Source organism: Chaetomium fimeti, assembly GCF_033439085.1.
Source record: "Chaetomium fimeti strain CBS 168.71 chromosome Unknown B0H64scaffold_4, whole genome shotgun sequence".
NCBI lineage: Eukaryota > Fungi > Ascomycota > Sordariomycetes > Sordariales > Chaetomiaceae > Chaetomium > Chaetomium fimeti.
Window position 1 is genome coordinate 727723 of NW_026944332.1, and position 22182 is coordinate 749904.

Here is a 22182-nt window from a genome sequence, read left to right on the forward strand (position 1 = left end):
TGCCGCCTCCGAGGCGGGTTGAACACCATCGGGCCGCGCTGGCTTTGAGCCGACCTAAATAATTCTTTTGTTTGCTAGGTCACTTCTAAGTTCAGAGTATACAATAGCCATTGTGCATAACAAGATCCCGCTGATAACATAACAGTTAAATAGGGGTGGGATGACTATATAAAACTACCACGTTCCTTAGTTGCAGTTTTCCCTTCTGTCCAAACACCCACCTTGATTAGTCTCATCTTGTAACCACAATTGTCGAACCCGGAAGCATTACAACCCACATCGAAAGCACGCTAGACACCATGGCCACACGCACGAATATACCTTACTATGCGCGAAAAAAGGCCCTCCCGGAAGGAGTAGAATCCTTGCCCACTGTGGAGGATATCCTTGCTTCGACTGACCGCATATCGACTGAGTACAATGCTTACTACGTCTACCGCGTCGGTGTCCATTTTGTTGTCAAATATGGACAATCCAACGGAGCACTCCTTCAGGAGGGCGAGAATATGCTTTTTGTGGAGCGATCGACTACTTTGCTGCGCATTCCGAAGGTCTACGCGGTTTTTCATGACGAGGCAACGGGGAACGACTTCATTGTCCAGGAGTATATCCCTGGACAATGTCTCGGTTCGGTATGGCGTGACCTCACTGCTACCCAAAAGACGGCGATTACTTCGCAGCTGCGCCAAGGTCTAGACGAGTTGCGTAGTATCCCTTCCCCGGGCTACTATGGCGGCATCTGGAGGCAGCCGACCCGAGAGTGTAACTTCGAGGATCCGGTGAAGATCTGGGAGCCACACAATGATGTTACAATTTCGGGGCCTCAGGAGACGGAAGAGCAGTGGATCGACGCTATGTGGCGCTGCGCCGGATCGAGGGTCGATCCATCACAGCGAGACACGCTCCCGCAACTTCGTGTGGACTACCACGCAGCTTTCAAGGGGCATAAACCGGTCTTCACCCACGCCTGTTTGTTTCGATCAGAGATGATCCTTCGAGAAGACGGTGTCGTCGTGCTTATCGATTGGGAGTATGCCGGCTGGTATCCAACCTACTGGGAATATTGCTCCGCAATGTGGATGGGAGACCGTTGGGGTTCCGAAATTTCGGAGATCTTGGACGAGTTCATTCCGGAACTGGATGGGATGATAAAGCACAAATCCATCCTAGAGTAGGACCTTAGAAGAAGACCTGCCGAGTGATTCAGCGGTGTCTACTACTAGGTGGTGAGACAGGCAGAAAAGATAAGGCAAAAAAACGAATAAAAAAACAAAACGAGAAAAAAAGGGGGTGGGAAAAGTCGCGGGGGAAAGGGTGTTCGGAAGCAGTTCACGGGCCAGGAACAGGAAGAGTCCATGGGACTGGTACATGGTCCAATAAATAGATATCCAAACTAGAACTACATGAGTAACAACTGGATATGTGACCCAATCCGTCATCACCCCTCAGCTTTCGTTCACCAGGGCGACCTGAAAACCGTCGCTTGGTTATCCGATGGCCGCGGCTGCCTCATGACGTTGGAAGAGAGCATTGCGTTGACAGCCGTGATAGCCCATTGCCGAGTGGCGTCAAGCAAGTCCAGCGGCTGGCCGGGGATGGGTGTGGGCGGAGGCACCCGGTTGCATTCGGCAAGCATTTCCTCCTGGAACTCATGTTGGGGCACCCATCCAACCAACCGCATGCTCTTCCCGGTTTTTAAAGGTCTGAAGGGGTGGTGGCGATAGCCATGGTTGAAGACCATCTGGGTGTCTGCCGGGGTGCCTCGGCGGACCAGGAACTGGTAGCCCATGGAGTTTGTCAGAGAAGGGTCGGTCTCCACGAAGATGCCGCAGCATACGTCTGCTCCCACGAGTTTGTAGGTGTAGACTGAGACTCTGAAATGCGTGACCTCAAGCGGGGCATTGCTGGGGAGGTCGATGTGGTCAGAGTCAAGGGGTTGGAGAGGTATGTCGTCGAGGCTAAGTCTCTGATCGACGTCCTCGTCGTTATCGCGGTTGTCGTTGTGGTAGGCCATGTTTCCGGATATAGCATCTAGATGGAGAAAAGGTGGTCCATAGAGAAATTGTAAAACGAACTACAACTCACTTAGAGCCACGCGTTATATACCTAAATTTAGCCCTCACAAGCCCAGAGTCATGAAAGGCAATCGTGCGTGGTTTCATAACTAAAATGAGTCCTGGGTTCGTTGTTTTTGTTGCCAGCTTTGTCGTAGACCAGTACCGAGGGCATTCAAAATGCATTCGTATTGTCGGATAATCTGATTAATCGTAACTAAGGAACAAAAGGCGAGAGCCTGTATGCCTCCCGAACAACTCTATATTCAGCCCTGATTGTGAACCTAGTGACTTGATTCACGCCACCCGTGTTGTTCAACACACTTCGCGGGGCTCAGTGACGGAATTGGATCCCAGCAAAGGATGACGGACAACTTCTTGTTGATGGTTGGATCCGCATGCATTGCTGGTCGGGGCCCCGAGCGCTGATTTCCCAAAGGCATTATTACTAACGTAGCTTGAGATGTCTCAATTATTATTCCCGTCGCAACCAAAACCCCCCCTCAGCCCCTGTTGCTTTGCTCACCTGCCACCCACCCCCTGGGTTGGGACCTGAAATGTAACTTGAATCCATGCGATGCGGATCACAGCGGCCTAAAAAAGGCGGCACGGGGAGGAGGTCGCCCTCCGTACACTGTGCAAGGTCCTGTGATTGTGTGGCGAGTAATCGATTCCCTCGGAGATCTTCGGAGAGCCTACACTGGCGGATGCAAGATCAAGTCACTTTACGCACACTGACCAAGATCCTGACAAGTCTGCGTATGGCCAGTGACGCCCAAACCGTCCTTGAAACTTCCAGGCTTCTCAATTCCGACCGAAGCCCAGACGGCCCAGGAGCCATCGAATTGGAGCTAGCCAGGAGACCATTGCCGTCGAATGTGAGATTATCGTCCGCATCAGCGGCCCAGCCCTTTGCTCCAGGCCACCGGGCTGGAAAATGCCAGTCTTGTGGAAGTAGCGCATGATTCCCTGGCCTAGAATATCACCACTACGGTTAATAAAATGCTTCCGATTGGGAAGATGAGAGAGGCACTGGGGCGCTTACCGATACTGGAACGGTCAACCACGAACTGTTGCACGGTTTCACCGTTAACGTAGAGTGTACAAGGAGGGCGCCGCAATACAGATCACCTGTGGCATCCTCGCGAACGACATGGCCGAAGTCCGAACCTCAGATACGTGGCCCGGCCGGGAGACGGTCGTCGTGCACCACCAGGAGCAAGTCGCCCTCGATGATGGCGCTTACCTTTGTGCGCCTGGAGACTAGGGCGCCGCCGTCCGCCGCTACGACGGCACCATAGTCGATATCCTCTCGGCCGGCATGTCCCGGCGCGATGCGCAGCACGACTGGTTATCGGAAAACCCTGCGTCACAAAGACAACGGTGCGCCGTCCCTTGTGTCTTGCCAACATTGGCTTCGTTACGCCGATTCAGACATTGTTGGAGGATGGGAGGGACGAAATTGGGAACCAGTTGGTTGAGACTGAGTTCACGCTCCGACCTCCGCCGTATGACACGGGCAATCCATCGTTTTAGCCACGGTGCGCATTATGATGGCCTCGTTTAGATGATTTCGACCTATAGCACTGTACCGCTGGGGAAAGGGGTGAATGAAGATCTATTTGGCGCCAGGAAGAGGTCGGATCGCGGCCTGTAGCATCGGTCCCGAAACCCTAGAGTTACCTAGGTACCCAAGTAGGTAGCTAGTCGCTGGAGAACATCTAACACATCTCTGGCTAATACCTGGCATAAGCGGTGACTCTCTTCTCTACAAAGTTTAAGACGTCGCGGTTGGTCATCATGCTGAGCTGGAGTCTCGATCCCGTCGCTAGAAGTCATGATATATTTAATCAGGGGGTCAATCAACACCAGAGCTGGACGCTTATCCTCCCTCATTCCCAGCCTAGCATTCCTTCTCATGGTGTTTGCAATGCTCCTCAGTTCGTGCGGCCGTTAGCAATGCGTTTCCAAGTCCAATCTTTCACCGATCCAACCAAGTTCCCGACGTGCAACCCAACACCCCCCAAGAGACCGCCGTCCGTCTCTTCCTGTGGTTGTTGAACCTCTGATCCTTGCCGCTCTTCCTCTTCCAACACCCCCCAGTGCGGGTTATAACCCACAGCAATGCGCCGTGCCTCGGGCGTATAGCATTCGGGCCTTCTCCAACGCAGCTCCTTCAGGATCCCGTCGGCTTTGTCTGTTGGCTCACCAGAGGCTGATAGGAGGCTCGGTGTTACCCTCGCGCCCTTTTCAAGCAGGGCTTGGACCAAGTCATAGGGGTGCCATGCCACGGCAAGCTCAAGGACGCTGATGCCGATGCTGTCGACAGCGTTTGGGTCAGCCCCGTGGTCCAGGAAGGCGATGATGCATTTGTGCAAGGCATTGGACACCTCGGTATTCCCGTCGCTTGCATTGTCGTGGCTCGAATTATCAGTCTCAAAGCGGGACGAGAGCAAGTAGTGAACTGCAGATCGTTCGATGATGAAGCTTTCGTCGCTCCAGTGATTCCGGTAGTTGGAGGTACCGGCGTTGCCACCTGCTTCCACAAGAACCCGGAGCATATCCAATCGGTAGACCGTTTGATAATACCACCGCTCTACCCTAACCCGGCAACAAGCTATCGCCAATGCCAAGTGTAAGATTGAGACCCGGTGCAAACAGGTTGCCTGCTCGTCGCTTTCATATCCTTCGCTCTCAGATACTATGCCCTCGGTGCTATCTGTTGAGTCACGGCCGCCATGCTGCACCAACTCAGTCCCACGGTTGTTCTCCTCTCGAGTCCAGAACTCCGGTCGCTCTTCTCGGCACGCGCTCATGAGTTCGAGCTGCCCGGAACGCGTGTCCATCTCCCACACGGCGTTTACGCTGAAGCCTTTCCCGATCAAGAACCGTGCAAAGTCCAGCCAGGATTTGGGAGAATGATAAAGGAACAGAGACCCCTCCCAGCGAGAAAGCGCGTTGCCTATCAGGGTATAGAATAAGAGTTTGGGGTTGCGGGTGATGTCTGGGTTTGTCGGTATATTCTTTTCGAGTTCGATTTCGACGAACATAAACAACTCGGTTTGCATTGCAAACTCCAACAGAGATGCCGGTTTTACATTGCCGCGAACCCAATCATTCGTCGGCCGGACAATATTACCCTCCCACTCAACGGTGCTCCACCATGTGTCGCGCCAACTCTGGCCACAGGAGGTGACCATGGCCTTATCAAAGTCATGGATCAGCTCGACGCATGTTGTTTCGAAAGCACATTCAGAAAGCAATGCCCATCCGAGAAATTCGACAACAACGGAAGTCGCGAAGTGGGGATATCGCTCTGGACAGGTCGGTGCGAGAAAGCCAGAATAGTCTAGGGAGCCGATCCAGTTTTCTCTGTGTTCCCTGATATGAGTACGGATGCTATCAAACAACAACCTCGGTATCCAGAGTTACTGCAACGAGTAAGGTTACTTACGCGGAATCCATTTTCTTGACGAGAAGTATGAAGAGGCGCATCATACGTTCCATGCCAGCCAATGCCATGGTTCGAGTAGACTTTCCGTCGAAAATGCCAAGGTCGTGTGCATCTTGTACGAAAGACTTCGCCGTTTGATGTACGAATTGCACGCGGCCGGTCGACGATATCTCGAGGAGACCGCCGGAGCAGGCCTTTATGCGTCTTTCTACCTCGCGACGCCGTCTCTCATCCTCGGCTGGGGTCAAGTGTATGTCCTGTGGTGTCGCCAGATCCTTTCGTTGCATGACGTCTATGCCGAGGCAGAAGTATTTCAAAAGAATTCCTGGCTTGAGATTGTTGTAATCAAAGCACAGTACTAGCTCCAGCATGGCCATGAGGACGGGCTTATCATCCTCGTGTATCTGCCTCACCATTCGTTCATAGAAGGCAGGGAGGCCCGTGGGGAGTTCGGATAGCTTGGTGCGTGCTTCCTCTACCGGCATACCGTTGCAAAGGGGCTGCCAGAGCTCGTCAAGAACAAGTTTAACCCAGAGAAAGACGCCGTCCGCTTTGCTTGTGATGTCGTCCAGTATAATGTTAGTTCCAGGTCTGTCGCATTCGGCCAACCTATCAGAGGCGTATTGCATGATATCTGTCTGCGTCCAATTGTGGATAGCAAAACTCGGTATGCCCTTTAGCTTCGAGACGAAAGCGGTCTCTGGTCGGCTAGATGCGCATACTCGGAGTTTTAGTTTGGCAACGCCCCCTTCATCGACGGGAGAGGCGAGGCGCTTAACGAAGTCGGCAATGTCCTCCCTAGGACCCGAGTACTCGTCCAAGGCATCTATGAAAACACAAATACAGCCTTCAACTTGTTGTCGACGTAGATTGTCCATGGCGGTTCGGAGTTGGCGGAGGGACCAGGGGCATGGGAGACCCTGCTCCTTGAACTCGTTGTAAATGCCGGCGACGGAGTCGACCAGCTCCGGGACCTCCGATAGTAGTTGGTAGAAGAGCGATCTTAGGAGGCCATCGAATGACTTTTCACTCTCCGCGCCCCTGGCGTGGAAGTAGAACTCAGGCATGGCAAGGATCTTCCGACCATTGTGCGCAAGAGCCTCCTTGGTGCGGTCGTCTTGATGCAAATATTTCATGAGTGTCGACTTCCCCGAGCCTGGCTTCCCTGTGATCCAAAAGAGACCGTCATTGCCCTGGAGCCATTCCGGGAAACCAGTTTCGGATGGGGAGAATGCCCAGTCGAATGTATGATCGTGTGCTGTCTCGACTTCGCCCACTCTCTCGTTAATTTGTGCCGCCCTGAGGCTGGTGCGGATTTCTAAGAATCGATCAGCTTTGCGGTGTGGCATCTGTGAATCTCAGCACATCACCAACCACGGATAAGGTTTGACCGTTCGAGTTCCAGTCCTATGAAGTCAGAAATCTCAGTGCTCGAGAGGTCGAGTGCCACTACCTACTTCCTTTCTCTCGGGCAACGTCTTATCATGAATCAGGGTAAGCAATTGAACACCCGTTGAACAGGGTAGGTAGATGATACGTACTCTCCGAGAGTAATCTCTGTTTCTGCTCATCTGCTACTGCTTAGTAACGAGAAACTTCATAAGCTACGTATCTAGGTAGGTAGTGTCGCCGAATTGCGTACCCTCTCGCGCTTGGGCGGATTGAATCTCGTCCAGATACTGGGTCACAACGCCTTTCACCTTCCTATATCCCGGATCATGCGGGTCGCGGAACCTGCACATCATCATGTGGTTCGCATTGATGAAGTCGGTGGTTTCCCTGGCGTCGCCCAGCCGTGACGATTCGTTGTCGACAATATGTACCAGGTGTCAGAAGTCAGATGGTGTTGAATTTAGCAGGTTGGGCACCGCTAACCTTTCGCGACAAGAAGTGAGCACCCGTAAACCCCATACCCTCTTGGAACGAATGAACCTTAAACGAGCCGTCAAGAAGCATCCGCGCGAACTCATCGCCTAGTATCGTTAAGATTTCAGCGTCGGGTTCGAGAGATCGGAGGATTGTATCTCTGGCATCGAAACCGGCAATGACGGCAATGTCTCGCGCCAGACCGCCCATCTTCGCGTACGAAGACCCGCGATGTGGCGTGCCGAAGAATATGATGGCGTGTGTCGACTCGTATATATCACGTAGACCATGCTGATCGGCCATGGCGGTCTTGGACCGACTCAGAGCCTGAATTCGGCGGATCAGTTCTGCTCCCTCGTCCAGGCCAAAAGTCCTCACCTGCTTCAATATGAGTCCGCCCAGGCTGTGCACAAGGAATATGATGGGTCGTTTGCGACACTTTCGTCGTTCTACCTCGAGCGCGCGCATGAGAGAGACGCCATGGGCAAGAATGCCGCTCTGGTTGGCGGGGCCTTTGAAGAAGTTTGATATTTGAGAATCATATCCGTACGTGAGAACCCTAGCGTTTGGGCAGTCCTTGCTGAGGAGTTCGTGCGGCCAGAAGAGAGGCGGCGTGCCAGTGGCGCTGCAGGCAGGCTCATCGGAGTGGTCTTCAGCGTGGCTCTTGCGAGCAAAGAGCCTGGATAACCGATTCTTGGGCTTCGCCAGCTTGGATTCTTTCTCCATCTTTCCGTACGTCCATGTCCTTTCGGGGTGGCCCTGAAGACCGTGAACGAAGACGAGACTATTTGGAACGTTTCAGTCAGTCATCTTGATGCCCAAGCTCCCAAGCGGCATGCGGGTGTCAAACTCAGCAATCGGCTCCGGCCCGCCCTCAGAGAGCTCTGTGAATCCTTCTTGTCTGACCTTGACTGCGGTCATTTCGATACCTGCAACAGAGCAAATGGGGTCGACGGCTTAGTCGGGTGGTTGACAACCCCTGAGCGACGAGATGTTGGTAGAAGAGAGACAGCCCATCAGTGTTTGTCGCAGCCCAGTCCTTACCCCGCCCGCTGCTGCCGCTGTCGTGTGTGGCTTGCTTTGCTGGCGGCGCGTTATCAGCTCTCTACTACTCTCATTGGCGGAGACGCGACGTGTGGTGGGGGTCTGAAGCATCACCAATACGCTTGGGGCTTCATAACAAGGGCCAAGGCTTGAGAACCCGAATAAGGATCTGCAATTAGTACAAAACCAACGGACTACTACATAACAACGGTAACATCAGTGACGCAGGTATCGCGTTGTAGCCGAGCCCGTGCTAGTTATTCGGCTAATCGACGAGTGGAAGAAGGGCTAGGAGTTGTAGCAGTTACCAAGCTACCTGTTACTAGCGTCGACGGTGGTAAGAGAGGACTCGTTGACGGTGCGGTACATGTAGATATCAAAGGCTGTCTAGCCGATGGGCTGGTCGTAGTTCGCCCGGGATATCGTGTGGAGGTCCGACATCATGTATATGTTGGCGGCCCAGTTAGCAACGGCTTCCGCCCACGCCTAAGGGAATATGTGTGCCTTGGGCTTAACTAGTACTGCACGGGTAATGTTAACACCGAGAGGGGACACGTGCCCGAGATGTACTTATAGGAGCGGCCTGGACTGCGGAAACTTGAGGCCACGCGCCCGCCAAAAGCAGCAGTCCAAACCACGGCACACATTGTCTGGGTGGAGTACGGGAAGTCCACAGGAACTCCCGGCTGGGGTATGGGGTACATACATGGAAGGTGTGGGATTTCGAGCTCTTGTTTTTCCGCATGCACGTACGGATGGAAAGCGTTTACTTGTTCACTACCTGGTACCGAGGTAGGTACCTACCTACCTACCTAGGTACCTAGGTACGTAACGTGACCAAGACCATGTGTTTCCCAACGCCTGCCAGTTTCATGACATCCATCACTTCCCACCTTCCTCCTCGCGCAAGCAACGACTTTATTTTGCTAACTGTGTAATCGCCTTCGCCACCACCTCCTTCGTCCACAACTCTATTGCGCAGTATGGCCATAACTCGTGCTGACATGCCTGACGGCTCAACTCGGTCCCGAGCTGCCTTGAAGGAAGCTGTGATTATCAGCATGCTGGGTGGTCCTGGATCTGGGAAGGGAACGCAATGCCAGATGCTTTCGCAGAAATTCGACCTCGCCCACATCAGCATCGGAGATGTGCTGCGCCAGGAAGTAAATCGCCCGGGCAGTCAGTATGCCGACATGATCCGGGAAAACATGATTGCTGGCAGGCTTGGCCCAACGAAAATAATCGTGTCCATCCTGAGAGATCACATGTTAAGAAGCCTAGCACAAGGGACGCATGGCTTCATTCTTGATGGTACGTTGGTTGTTCTACGCGTGGTCAAGAACACCCCGAAAGCTAACTGCACTGTTCCTCAAGGCTTCCCACGCGACAAGGAGCGGTACGACTACTTTGTGGAATCGATCGGTCCCATCACCCTCCTCATCGTTCTCGACTGCCCAGAATCCACAATGATAGACCGCCTCACGCTGTCTGACCGCAATCGTTTTGACGATAACACGGACAGCATCAGAAAGCGCATCGAAACCTTCCAGAAAACGACATGCGAGGTGATCGATGACTTCCGAGGCCGAAACAAACTCCACACCGTCAACTCGGACCAAGAACCCGGCGCCGTTGCGCTCCAGGTAGACGCCATTTTAGACGGTGTGGTCAAGAAGCGGACAGGTGTGTATCTGGATATTCGGGGCTTGCGAGCATGGTGATCCTGACCTTACTTTCAGAACCGGTTCCGGCCTAGGCGGCGTCACAGCCTCCTAGACCATTGCTGGACAGAGGAAACTGGGAATGCAATATCTAGCAGCCATTATGGACAAATAAGGATGTAGAAGTCGCTCAGACGGGGAGGAGCTGACCCGGACAGGGAGTGGAAACCTTAAAGCTACGATTTCCACAGACTCTACAGGTTAAGGTCGCGTTACTACCTGGGGTAAACACGTGTGGTGGCAACGGGAGACCCTTACTCCGGAGATGTAAATTACCGGGCTGGCCATCATTCCGGCAAAGAAACAGTAGCTCAGATCGCGCCACATGCTGTCCAAGGGGAATGAGCGAGGTTGTACTAACTTGCTATGCATGTGTATCCCCTCCAGTTCCCCCCGTAGCGGCGGCCTTCCTCCCCGTTCAGTGAACACGGGGAAGTAGGATCCCAAGCACCCAAACAGACTCGTAATCCGCCAGACGTCCTGCACACCAATCCATCCCCCGTCCTGAGTTGTCCAATTCCTTCTTCCACCCCTACCCCACCCGGGCACTCATGCACTTTCCAGCGCGGCCGAGTTCACAGGATCGTTGAGCACGTACTGGTACGGGTTCGCTGACCCATCGGCACCACCGCGACGGTCAGGGCCCGTCCAGCGGCCCAACCAAGGGCTGTAGTACCGCCCCGTCCGGCACGAATAATACAAACCCGTCTCACCATCCCACCGGTACTGCGCACCAAAACCGCCACACATCTGTCGCCGTCCCGCACCCTCTCCCTCCCCACCCCGCTCATCACCCTCCTCCCCACGCCACCGCGCCGCCACGGCGCCAAACGGCGAATACTCCTCGCGCGAAACCACCCGCCCCTTCTCGTCCACCTCCATCCCATCCCCAACCCGATACCGCACCGCCACCCCATCACCAGCCCCCTCAACAGTCTCCATATACGCCAGACCATCAACCTCAGCAGTCCACCGCCGCACACCCCTCCCCGTCCCCACCGCCCGATCATCACCACACTCCACACAAATCTCCACACCCCCCAACCAGAACGTCTCCCGCACCCGCCGGCCGGCGGCCACGTCCTCAGTCACCTTGCGCACGCGCCGGCCGGTGTGGTCGTAGACGTAGTACGTCGTCTCGGGGCCCGCCACCGTCGCCGCGGTGGTGGTGGTGTTTGTGATGGCGGTTGTGGTGGTGGTGGTGGTGGTGGTAGTGGGGGTGCGTGACATGGCGAGCAGGCTGCGCGGGTCCCAGGCCAGTTCGGCGGCGGAGGGGGGCAGCGAGGTCATGTGCCCGATGCGGCCGGCGGTGGTGGGGGTGTAGGCGTATGTTTCTTGTTCTTGTTGGGGGTTGTCTGGTTGCGGTTTGTTGTTGTCGTTGTCGTTGTTGTCAGGGGTGGTGGGGTCTTGCTTGCGTGCCGGGTGTACGACTGTGCCGCTGAGGCGGTTGCTCTTGGCCATTCCGTCGCTGCTGAGGAGGCTCTGCTCCTGGTAGAGGTAGTCTCTTGTCCAGCCCGACAGCGACTCGTCGTCCACCGGAGTGTGAGTAATCTGAGTGATGTTGCCTGCCAAATCGTACGTGTACGACTCGCGGTAGGTGTACAGACGATTCGCGTCTGTGGACGGTCGTTCCTCCCGCGTCTCGGCGCTGTGCGCTCGTAGTTGCGTGCTGGGAGAGGTTGGGGCTTGAGCCCTCCCTGTCGCCTCAACGAGCTGGCCGACAGCGTCGTAGGAGTACCCCCACTCGGGTTTGGTCTGGCTGGCACCAACGACAATCTCCTGTTTGGAGGCGTCCACAGCGTGGACCAGGCGACCACAGCAATCATGCGCAAAAGAGAGGTCCTCGAGAGTTTCCACCTGCTTTCCAGTGCCGCGGACCGTTTTCCGGGAAAGGAGCCTGCGAGACGTTTCATCGTACATGTACTGTGTCTCGACCGCATTCCCACTATGGGTCAATAGGGGTAATCCGTCGGCAGTGAAAGTGGCGCTGTGGATGGGTATGGCGTTAGAGTCCTGGCCGCCTTCCCGGTGGAAGCCAATTTGCTGAACATGGCCGAGTGGTGAAAAGACCTTGTGGATTTTGTTTCCCTGTGCATCTCGCTCCTCAAGCAGCTGGCCGAAGTTATCGAACACTGCCTCATCAGAAAACACAGTATCCATCAACGGGGGGCCAGCCTGCCAATTAACCTCGCCCTTGTAATGGTCGGCAGGCTGAAAATTCCGCCTCGTACAGCGGCCGCGAATGTCAAAAGACGCGTTCTCGTGGAGACCTGACTGGTCTTTGACTTTCCAGACTTTGCCTTTGAGGTTGTGCTCCGTTGCCACCGTGCAGGCCTCGCCGTAGATCATCTCAACCGAAAGTTTGGCCTCACCGGCGCCGTCGCCGTAGGTCCACCGCTGAACCTCTCGACGGAGCGCATCATACGTGCGTCGAGAGCCGATACCCCGACTGTTCCACGAGACAAGGTCTTTTCCATCTACGTCGCGCAACTCCCAGGACTCTCCGGTGTCCATCCCAGAGGAGCAAATCGAATGACCACGGAGGTCGTAAACTTTGGTTTCAACGACACGCCCAAGGTCGTCGGTCTCGCGAATCTTGTTTCCTGAGTGGTCGTAACTGAAACCCCTAGTATGCGTCCCAGCTTCAGTCTGGAGCACCCAGCGAATGGCGAGACCATGGGGGCCATAGTGCGTGACAGTCGGGCTATCCTGATAGACCTCAGACTTAGTTGCAGCCAGCTGTGTCGATGCATCACCGTTCTTCTTGGCAGTCTCGTGCCAGCTAGGAAGGAACCGGGAAGACTTGATCCGGGAGAAGTAAAGACCAATATCCAAATCATCCTGAGGGTCGGCGCAAAGAACCGTGCTGCCGACGTCGTGTTCGGCAACCGCCCATGGCGTGATGACCGTCTTCGACCAAGTGTGATCTGGATAGAGGTGGCCAACGTTGCGACCAAGGGGGTCATAGAAGCTGGTTGTTGCATTTGCCGCCACCAGGCGCTTCGGAGAGATGAAGGATGGCGAGCTGACGAAGAACGGCTGGAAGGTGCGCAGCTTCTGCCCGGACATGCTCGTCGCCGAAAGGTCCTGTACCAGCCAACTCTTTGCTGTGTCTTTGGAGTCGGCGAGGCTCACCTTCTGGATCACTTGTCCGGTGCCACCAAGGTATGTAACCGCGACTCGAATGGTGGGATTATCGGACTTCCGGAACGAGGCATCGCGAGATATCTCCACGATGCAGGCGGGTGGGATGGTCCCCGTGGTTTCGGGCTGGTGGCGTGCCTGCTGAGACTTCCATTGCACGAAGCGGTCCAAGCAAAGGAAAACCCGGCTCCCGGCATTTCCTAGGATCTGCTTGCCGATATCATGAGAGTAGTGATCAAGGGCAGAGACCACATCACCGGCTCTAGCAGCAATCTCTCCTTCCAGGCTGTCCCCAGCCGGGTCTGACCCCTTGCCGAGGACTGCCACCGCAGTTGTGTGACCAAGTGGATCAACGGAGACACGCTGAGCGTTGAGATTTGCGTCTGTGATCTCCAGAGGTTGGAGGCGGCGATAGTCGTTTCGGAACGACACGCGCTGCCCAACGGCGTCCGTGGTGCTACCAGCCAGCAAGGAGTCGGCATCCAATTCAAGGAATGTCTGGTTACCGAAAACATCAGTGAACACGGTTGGCGTGTAAAATGCTTTCCTAGCCGTCTCAAGCACGCTACTTCCTGGTGTTGCCTCGAAGCTAGCTGTGTCTGATGGCGCCCACCAGTTGCCATCTCCATCGAGGTCGATGAAACCACCCTCCGACAAGATTTCATTGTCATCGAAGAAGTTTGATACACCATTGGTCCGAAGCCCTCGTTGTACCTCCGACAAAATCGCTGGCGTGAAAGCGAGAGTGAAGGATTGCTCAAGGATTGAGTAGGGTTGGAGTTCACCGCCGGGCAGGTGGCTGGAGAGGTCTGATCTGCTGAAAAAGCTTCTCTCGCCGGACCTGAGGGCCTTCCAAGGACCAGAGCTGCCTTCCTCCTCCGGCAGGGCGCCAAAGTCAAGCTGGCGGATCTTGTCGACGTCGATCACGCCACGAAATTGGAATTTCCGGACTTCGTAATCCAAGCTCTGCCAGACCACTGGTTTGCGGAAGCAATGCGCTTCGTCGACCACGTTTGTGTACGTGATGTTGGTCAGCAACATGCTCCCTGCAAGTTGGTCCAGCTTGATGTCCTCAAACTCCCCAGCGGCGATAACCGCGTGCTTGGTAGCGCGCGGGTACACGACGTCCAGGGATGCTTCCGGATCGCCCCAGGCATTCGACCGAATCACCACCTTGTGGCTCACACGCGGATCATCGGCGTGCCGGTCGTACTGCGAGTGGGTGGTTGAGCGAGTTGAGACTCGATACACAGGGAACTTGGCGGTGGTGGAACGTGGTTGGAGCTGCACAATGTCATATGTGAACTCTTCGACTGTGTAAGGCTTGTCGGCTTTCTCGGTCCCATCGCGACCAAGGATCTCAACCCGAATCCTGTTTCCCCTAAGCGCCCGGTGGGCTTGGGCCGGGTCCTCGCCAGCCGGCTGCTGGACGGCCGAGGACACCAGGGGCGGAGACAAAAAACGACTCTGGTCCACGCTCAATCCATCCCCCACGCTGAACCATGACTTTGCGGTGCGCGTCTCTGGAGACTGGTACGTTTCCCCCTCCCCCAGCGTGGTCGTCTCCCGCACCCACTCCTCCACCATCTCAAACCCGGCGAAGTGTTTCTCCACTGGGTCGTAGTACCCATCGTGGTAGACATAGTCCGTGGTCATGGAATTTGCGGTGATGTAATCCATGGCGTGAACGCGGGATACGCAGTGCACAGGGAAGGGGAGCGTCCTGGTCCATGGCTGGCCCCGCGCCTCATCATCCAGACGATATTTGGTGGAGGGAGCGTAGTTCACCTCCCGCACTGCGCCCAGACCGTTTTCGTATTGACACAGAAGGTGTGGCTTCACGCCGCCCATGAGGTCCAGATACCGGACTTGGGTCGAGCCCGACGAGTTGGAAGTGTCAACCCAACAGAGGCACGCGGTGCCCTGACCCAGGATATCCAAGGTGAAGACGGACGAGGGCGACACAATCTTGGGCACGTCTTCTATGAAGACCGGGTTACTCCATGAGTTGCCAGCTTGGTTGTAGTAGAGGTGGGCTCCGCCAGCGGGGAGGAGATGGATAAGATCAGTGGTGCCGCTCCCGTCGACGTCGACGAGCCGTATACGCTCTATCGTAAAACTACCGCCCTCGCCGTCTTCCAGGCTTGGTGAATTACCCATCTCGACTGCGTCGCCAAAGTGCCCGTGGCCATGATTGGGCCAGTATGTGATTTTGTTAGCCGAGACCTCGACAACATCGGCAAGGCCGTCCCCTGTCATATCCGCGGCAAAGGCCTGGGCGTGGGGAGTGATTTTGGGGTTTTGTGCAAGGCGTGGAAGGCGGTTACTGTTGCAACAGCTCGAGCTGCGACTTGGGGTGCTGCGATACCCGGACATCCCCTTCTTTCCAAGGGACTGCCGCCAGATCACGTCACGGCCGTCTCCCTCTCCACACAACAGGTCAGTCGTCCCATCGCCAGTGACATCAATCTTCATGACACTCCTCTCCAAATCGGGGTCCGTGACGGATAGGTCAGTCATGTCCGAGTACTCGCTCCAAGTGTCAGATGTGTCTCGCTCGTAGAATCCCCGGGGCTGACGGTCATGCGGGTCAAGGCTGACGAGGTCAAGCCGGCCGGTCTTGTCGAGGTCTCGGAACTCTCCCAGCCCACCGCGGCCGAGTGACGGCTGTTGGTCAAGCAGTCTTGGGGCGCCGAGTTGCAACCCGCCATCTGGCGACGATCCAGCACCCCCATTGCGCTGGTACAGCATCGTTCCGTCCCGCAGACGAGTCAGCAAACCGGGGATGCCCTCTCCGTCAAGGTCAATCCATTCAGCTGATGGCGACGCGCCAGCCCTGGGCATGATATCCACCAAGTTGGCTACCTCGGCTCCGAGCGCTCCGACTTCAGAGGGGTCGGGGGTAGTGCTGTACTGGAATGACCAGGGGGGTAGAGACTCGCTCGCGTGTTCATCGTCTTCCATGCCGTGACCGGTAACAACGAGCCCGGAAAGAAAGGACCCCCGGGGAGACTGGTCGTACGTAAAGGATGTTGAGCCGACAAGGGTCTCGGGAAGCTTTTCCGAGTTTGGAAAGTGGTGAAACATGAGAACGCGATGGCATAGGCGATAGGTGCGCAGCTCGAAACCGATGTTGCCGACTGAAAATGGATCCTGCCTAACCTCCCATGGACGATACTCTGTGGTTGATGGTCCATCCGCGCCGTGCTCGCCGTAGTCAAAAACGACCTCGAACATCCAGTCAGTGGGCCAGGAAGACGAGGCTTCCCAAGTTCCGAGATCCCTGTTGGGGACTCGGTTACCGTAGCGAATGCGCTTGAGATACTTCTGCCGGCACCTGGACTCCTCCGAGCGGTTTGCCTCCCACAGGGGTGGGATCTGTCCGGGGCCGACTAGCCCCACGCCGTCCTCTTGCTTGTAGCTGTACTCCATCGCGTTTCCCCAGGGGTCGTAGGACCGGCCGAGCAACCACGAGACAATGCGCTTCCCGCCCCCAGAGCTGTCGAAAATGCGGCAAGAGTCGTCATATCCATACAGGCTCGTGACATTGTCCGCGGTGATGGTTCGCCAATGCATGTCTTCGGTGCCTCTCGCGATGCTGATCCACTTCTCGATGCGCAGGGATTGTGTCTCGATTCTATGGCGGTACCGAACGACGGTCCAGTCACTCGCCACATCGGTCCTCACATCGAGTTTCCCGTCACTCTTGACACAAGGCACGATGTCATCGTTGAGGAGGACAAGGTCGTCGTCGTCCTCGTCGTGGCTGTCGAAATACCGCGGGATACCGCGAGCGGTCTTGCGGCGGATAGAAGGAAAACCCAAGCTCCAACCGAAACCCCACGGCCCATTGCCCGAGCCGGAATCATAAGCAAGCTTCAGCTTCGGGCAAAACCCGCCTCGGGTGGGTGAGGTTGGGATGGGAATCGCAAGATAGAGGGTGCCGTTGGCCGGGTTTACGGTGAAGTTGTCACCGATGGGGCGGAAAGCACCGCCACCCTTGCCCGACGCGCCGAATGAGGTCCGAAAGCCCGGGATACCATCGCCGATTTTACGGACCCCATGTTGCCGGTGGTCATCTTGGGACGCCGGCTTGGATGTGGCCATGGACACGCCACTGGGCGACAAGCGCGACGAGGGAACCGCAGAGGCGGCGCCATGCCGCGGTGTGTGTCGGTGAGCCATTGACTGCAGCTTCTCTTTGCACGACGTAGAAGTCGGACCTCTTGTTTCGATGCTAATGCTTTGCTCTTAATTAGGTAGTCCCAAGGGTAGACGAGTAAACAATCAGAATGCCCGAAGTACCATTGTTAACCCCGAAACTCCGCGCGTAGCGGAAAGCCGCTGTCTTATTTCCATTTTCTTTTCCATGAACTCGACAGCATGTCTACCAGCTGGCGCGCAGTCCAAAGGACCAGCCAGCCCAGCGGGCGGGAGGGTGTGGGTGACGTCTCTGGTGTGCGAAAACTCCAAAAGTTTAAAAATGAGGATGCCAATCGATGGGGACTTGCCACGGGGGGGACACAGTGCGCAGAGCTTTTGCTGAGTGCTTGGGTAACCCCGCTCTGCCGCGCCGCGCACTTTCTGATCAGCACCTGAAAACGATCGATCAAACTCCCCTCCTCCTTCCAAATTCCTCTCGCGCGGTTTCTGCGGCAAGCTCGACGGGATGCCCTCTTCGCCCCTCCTTCCTCCTCTTCTCTTTGCGCTCTCAACTAATAAGAATGAGGGAGTCTCATGCAACCCCCGCGAGGAAAGCACCCTCGCATCCCAATCGGAGAAGCGGGGATCAGAATTCGGAGTGTGCTTTTTCCCTCATGCACAGCGGGACACACAACAAAACAGCTTATCCACGAATGGTCGATCAAGGTTACTCGCGACAATCGGAGGATCGGCACGACGGCACCTGAAGTCTGACGAGAAAGTCTTGGGAGCTATTACCAGGATACCGAGCATCCGAGGCATGCGCGGTCCCAACTTGTTGACGATGGCTAACTGGGACAGTCCAAACGGTGAGAGCTGTGAATGGAATCTTTCGTGGTCGGTCTGGATGAATATATACCTAGGTATGGGTGAAGAGGTACCCTCGGATGGAGGCAGGTCACGGTGAGAGTTAGGTTGCTGGGCACGATCAAGTGTCAAACGAGACAAACTACTGCATTGTATCATCGTCTATCTGGGTTCTAACAAGTGACATTGCGCACTACAATAAAACATACCCTTATTTCTCCTTCTTCACCCCCTGGATCTCCTCGGCCTGCGCAAACGTCACCCGCTGGGCAACACCGCTACCCGTGCCATCTCCGCTGCGGATCAGCTTCACGCTCGAGAACGAGTCGGCCCACTGGCTGCTGTCCAGCTCGTCCTTGAGATCCGTGGTCTCCCACAGTTCGTGCACCTGGACGACGTACGCGCCAGCCTCGGGCGCCGTGCCCTCCAGCTCCAGCGTGAATGTCGACTCGGTGTCCATGATGAACCTCGACCGCCTCCCCGACCGCAACTCGACGTTGGGCAAGATGGTGAAATCGAGACTGTCCTCTCTGGACACGGAGAGCTGGAGCGGTTGATCGATGTCCTTGGTGCTGATGGACCATGTGGGGTGGAACTCCTCGACTGGTGGCGGGTCTGTGGTTGTCTTGTCGGGGGTTGTTTTGCCTGCTTGCCCGGCGTCTGCCCCTGGAGCAGGAGTACTATCTTTGGCGTCCTCCTTCAAGTTCACAGTTAGGGTTGCTGTGTCTTCTCCTCCCCCGTTACCGCCGCTCTCTCCATGTTCTCCCCCCTTGTCACCCTCCTTGTCACCCTCCTTGTCATCCTCCTTGTCGCCCTCCTTGTCGTCCCGCTTCTTCTTCTCCTCCCACTCGCTGTCGGGCTCCTTAAACAACCGCTTGACCGATTCCTCGTGCCGAACACGGAGGATCTGGACCTTGACCATTTGGAATGCCGTCGCAACCCTGCCCGGGTTGGCCATCTCCAACTTGACTCGGAGCCGGCCCGTCCCGGGCCGGTAGCTCTGCACAACTGCTTGCCACGCAAGATGCGGGTGGGTCTCAGTGTCGACCGTGGGGTTGGGCGGGATCGTAACCGGATCGGGGACTTTGAAGAGAGGGTCCCCGTACGGGAAGTTCACCGGGCCCCGGACGTTGACCAGGCCCTCCTTTGGTCTGCATCAGGGGGGTAAGGTCAGTGTGCATGGTCGTAACCGGGGAAGGGGGACAAAACGGCGGATGGGCCAAGACTGGAACAAAGCAATGGAAATTCGTCACTTACGGTAAGAAATCGATGTTGGCGTAGACGTCACCATTGTTAGCCAGCTGTGGCGGACCAAACGACAGAGTACTCGCCCCGGGGTAAACAAAACGACCCGTTGTGTCAAACTTCCCCTTGATGCTCTCGATGAGGTGCTTCATCCTGTCCGAGAGCGCGCTCTTGATCTTGGCTTCGGCCTTCTCGAAGTTCATCTTGATGTCGTATCTCATATCGCGGGTCTCAACTTTGAAGTCCTTCGGAAGCCCCGTCGACTCATTGAGCCCAACAATTTTGGGGCACACAATACCGTTGGCGGCTTTTGGGCCATCCGTGCGCAAGTCCGCGACCGCTGGCACCGTGAGGTCAACCTCGATGCTCCACGACGCCACGGTTGTGTATCTGTAACCGGCAACCAGCCCACGTCAGCCAGGGAAGCCACGGGATACGTAATCATAGAATGCCCTAGAAAGGCTGGAGGTCACTTACACTCCCCAGTAACCTTCAGCCGGGTCCATGTTTCTCCACGGGAAGCTTTTGCGGGAAGAGTAGGCCTCCCAGTGAAAGAACATGGTGTTCCCCGCAACCCGGAACTTGTGGTCGCCTGCATTCCACGTCACCTTGACGTCTTGTTCCGAGTACGTCTTCCAGTGGCGATACAAGGGAAACCTCTTCGAGCCTTTGTAGGCGTATGTCTCGGTCTCACTGCCTGGGGCATCGAACCTCTTGCTCCATTGGTAGCACCGCTCACCCTTCGGCTCGAGGGCGTAGAAGCTGTCGTTTGCGATCGGGGGTGGTGCCACTTTGAGGGTTTTGACAACTGCAGGATCTGTCGGCGCTGCTCCCACAATGTACACAGCTTCGCAGCGGCCGGCGCCACTCGGCTGCTCCACGTAAAGGTAGGGACGGAGGGGCAAAATCATGGAGCCCATGCAGAGTTCCTGCAGACGGGGGTAGCAGATGCCTCTGGAGAATAATGCGGTGATCAAGCACAAAGGTACCGGCCAGGTGGCGGCCGCCCGGGGAGTCCGCTGGCGCGCCGAGGTTCCCAGTGAAGGACAACAGTTGGGTCTTGGGGAGCGTCCTCTTGCCGACGGTCTCGCAGATGACGAGGCAGTTATGGGGGTCATCTACCTCCCCTGTTGGCTGCTCGCCTTTCTGCTCGTATCTATCGAAGGCCTTCTGACTGATGTATGGATAGCCCTGTAGTCGGGCGGCAAAAGGAACTTCCGCGCACATCGTTTTGGTTAGTCCATCGGCCTTGGGGAGCACTGTGGGGAGGGCACAATACCAAAGGTCGGTGTCGGGTCATTGCCTAATACTCATCATGGATTCCGTTAGCATGCCGGGACATGAACCCCCGCTCGCGATGCCGTAGACTGACCTTCTGCTTCATGCACGCGCAGTTGGAGGCCCAACGTAAAGAAAGGGGAATGCTGATGCTCGAGAGCCCAGTACTTCAGTGTCTCTTTGACTCTAATGTATTTACTGAGCGTATCTGGAGACTCTGCCCACTTCGACAGAAGCATGGGCTTCCCATCCGGGCCCGGGAGCGTAGAGAATCGTTCGATCGGGTCGTTCCACGAGTTTTCTACAGAAAGAAGGGAGTGGACCATTAGCACTACCGGACAGACCCTCGTGACCTTTGACTTCGTACCGGTGAGAGCCGCGAAGAGGCGATGGATAGAGTACTTTCCAGCCTCCACCTTTGTCGGGTCGTCCAAGACGAAGTGTTCCTCGCTCAACGCAAACGTCTTCTTCAGCTCGCCAAGCGCCCGTTTCTTCTTGAACTGTGTGTTGTCATCGTCGCCGTGGGCGGCGGATGCGACCATGTGGCCGAGGTTGGCCGAAACTGTAATGACCCAACCGCTAACGCTGACTTCAGACTTGGAGCTGTACCAAATTGACCCTTCCTCGAAGCTGTACCGGAACGCGGCGATATGGGCATGGTGTCAGAACATTAACCTCCACCTTCATATTTTGGGAGCGGGGGGGACTGACGCAACTTGCAAGTATATCTCGGGGTCCTTGGCCTTCTCCTGGTTAGGGTCAATCATGACCTTGGGGGCGAGAAGTGTAGCTTTCAAGACGCCATGAACGCCATCGTTGAAGACCAACTTCTTGACATCAGGGCGTTGCTTGAAGAGCACCTCAAAGTTGTCATTTATGGTCTGCGCGGACAGAGCACAGACTTCATCGTAATACTGATCCTGACCGTCACCTGTGTTGAGCGAGATGTTGACACGCGACACAGACCCAGGCATGGTGGGCAGTTCAGGGGCAGCAAGTGACGAAAACGCGGATACTAGTGCGGGCGAGATGGGGCAAACTCGGCTGGCCTCCAGAGCACAACAGAAAGACAGTGTTCAAGCTTCAAGAGGAAGACGTGAGAAACCTTTAGTGTGGAAACAATCCACCATGTCTCGAATCTTCGATTTGGAGACACAACTCGATTAGCCTCGATGTCTGCCTTTCCTCATGAGACCCGCCTCCTCCGAGAATACTGATATCAAATCCCTATGGAAGCCACCCACCACCATGCCCAGGTAGCCGGTGCGGGGCCAACCCTCCACACGCATGGGATGCAGTGTGCTCAGGCTTTTGCACAGGCATCAGCCCAATTAGCACTCACAAAGCGCGCGGGATATGTGTGGGA

General features: G+C 55.8%; 6 protein-coding genes across 6 annotated transcripts; 2 read left to right on the forward strand and 4 right to left on the reverse strand.

Moving 5' to 3' along the window:
* Positions 1-299: 299 nt before the first annotated feature.
* B0H64DRAFT_432082 (uncharacterized protein) lies at positions 300-1277 on the forward strand (the record flags this gene model as incomplete). The annotated part of the gene is made up of 1 exon (XM_062805998.1): positions 300-1277. One exon carries the CDS (start codon positions 300-302, stop codon positions 1173-1175), a length of 876 nt encoding a protein of 291 aa, XP_062658821.1. The 3' UTR covers positions 1176-1277.
* Positions 1278-1327: 50 nt separating this feature from the next.
* On the reverse strand, positions 1328-2046 carry B0H64DRAFT_394961 (uncharacterized protein). The gene has a single exon (XM_062803720.1). It carries the CDS (start codon positions 2012-2014, stop codon positions 1457-1459), a length of 558 nt encoding a protein of 185 aa, XP_062658822.1. The 5' UTR covers positions 2015-2046; the 3' UTR covers positions 1328-1456.
* Positions 2047-3991: 1945 nt separating this feature from the next.
* B0H64DRAFT_323747 (uncharacterized protein) lies at positions 3992-8157 on the reverse strand (the record flags this gene model as incomplete). Its single annotated transcript, XM_062800627.1, has 6 exons — positions 3992-4745; positions 4944-5426; positions 5509-6865; positions 7151-7287; positions 7394-7701; positions 7753-8157. Coding segments are annotated over 6 exons (3444 nt in total), but the record flags the coding sequence as incomplete, so codon positions are not given.
* A 1322-nt stretch (positions 8158-9479) lies between these two features.
* On the forward strand, positions 9480-10289 carry B0H64DRAFT_459298 (adenylate kinase-domain-containing protein; the record flags this gene model as incomplete). Its single annotated transcript, XM_062807440.1, has 3 exons — positions 9480-9729; positions 9793-10101; positions 10158-10289. 3 exons carry the CDS (start codon positions 9480-9482, stop codon positions 10172-10174), a joined length of 576 nt encoding a protein of 191 aa, XP_062658824.1. The 3' UTR covers positions 10175-10289.
* A 46-nt stretch (positions 10290-10335) lies between these two features.
* B0H64DRAFT_474300 (uncharacterized protein) lies at positions 10336-17390 on the reverse strand (the record flags this gene model as incomplete). Its single annotated transcript, XM_062808045.1, has 1 exon — positions 10336-17390. The coding sequence occupies one exon, from the start codon at positions 17388-17390 to the stop codon at positions 10689-10691; it is 6702 nt and encodes a 2233-aa protein (XP_062658825.1). The 3' UTR covers positions 10336-10688.
* Positions 17391-18504: 1114 nt separating this feature from the next.
* On the reverse strand, positions 18505-21790 carry B0H64DRAFT_459310 (uncharacterized protein; the record flags this gene model as incomplete). The annotated part of the gene is made up of 8 exons (XM_062807441.1): positions 18505-19444; positions 19551-19928; positions 20016-20467; positions 20520-20752; positions 20818-20841; positions 20911-21117; positions 21184-21446; positions 21528-21790. The coding sequence occupies 8 exons, from the start codon at positions 21788-21790 to the stop codon at positions 18505-18507; spliced, it is 2760 nt and encodes a 919-aa protein (XP_062658826.1).
* Between the last annotated feature and the right edge of the window lie 392 nt (positions 21791-22182).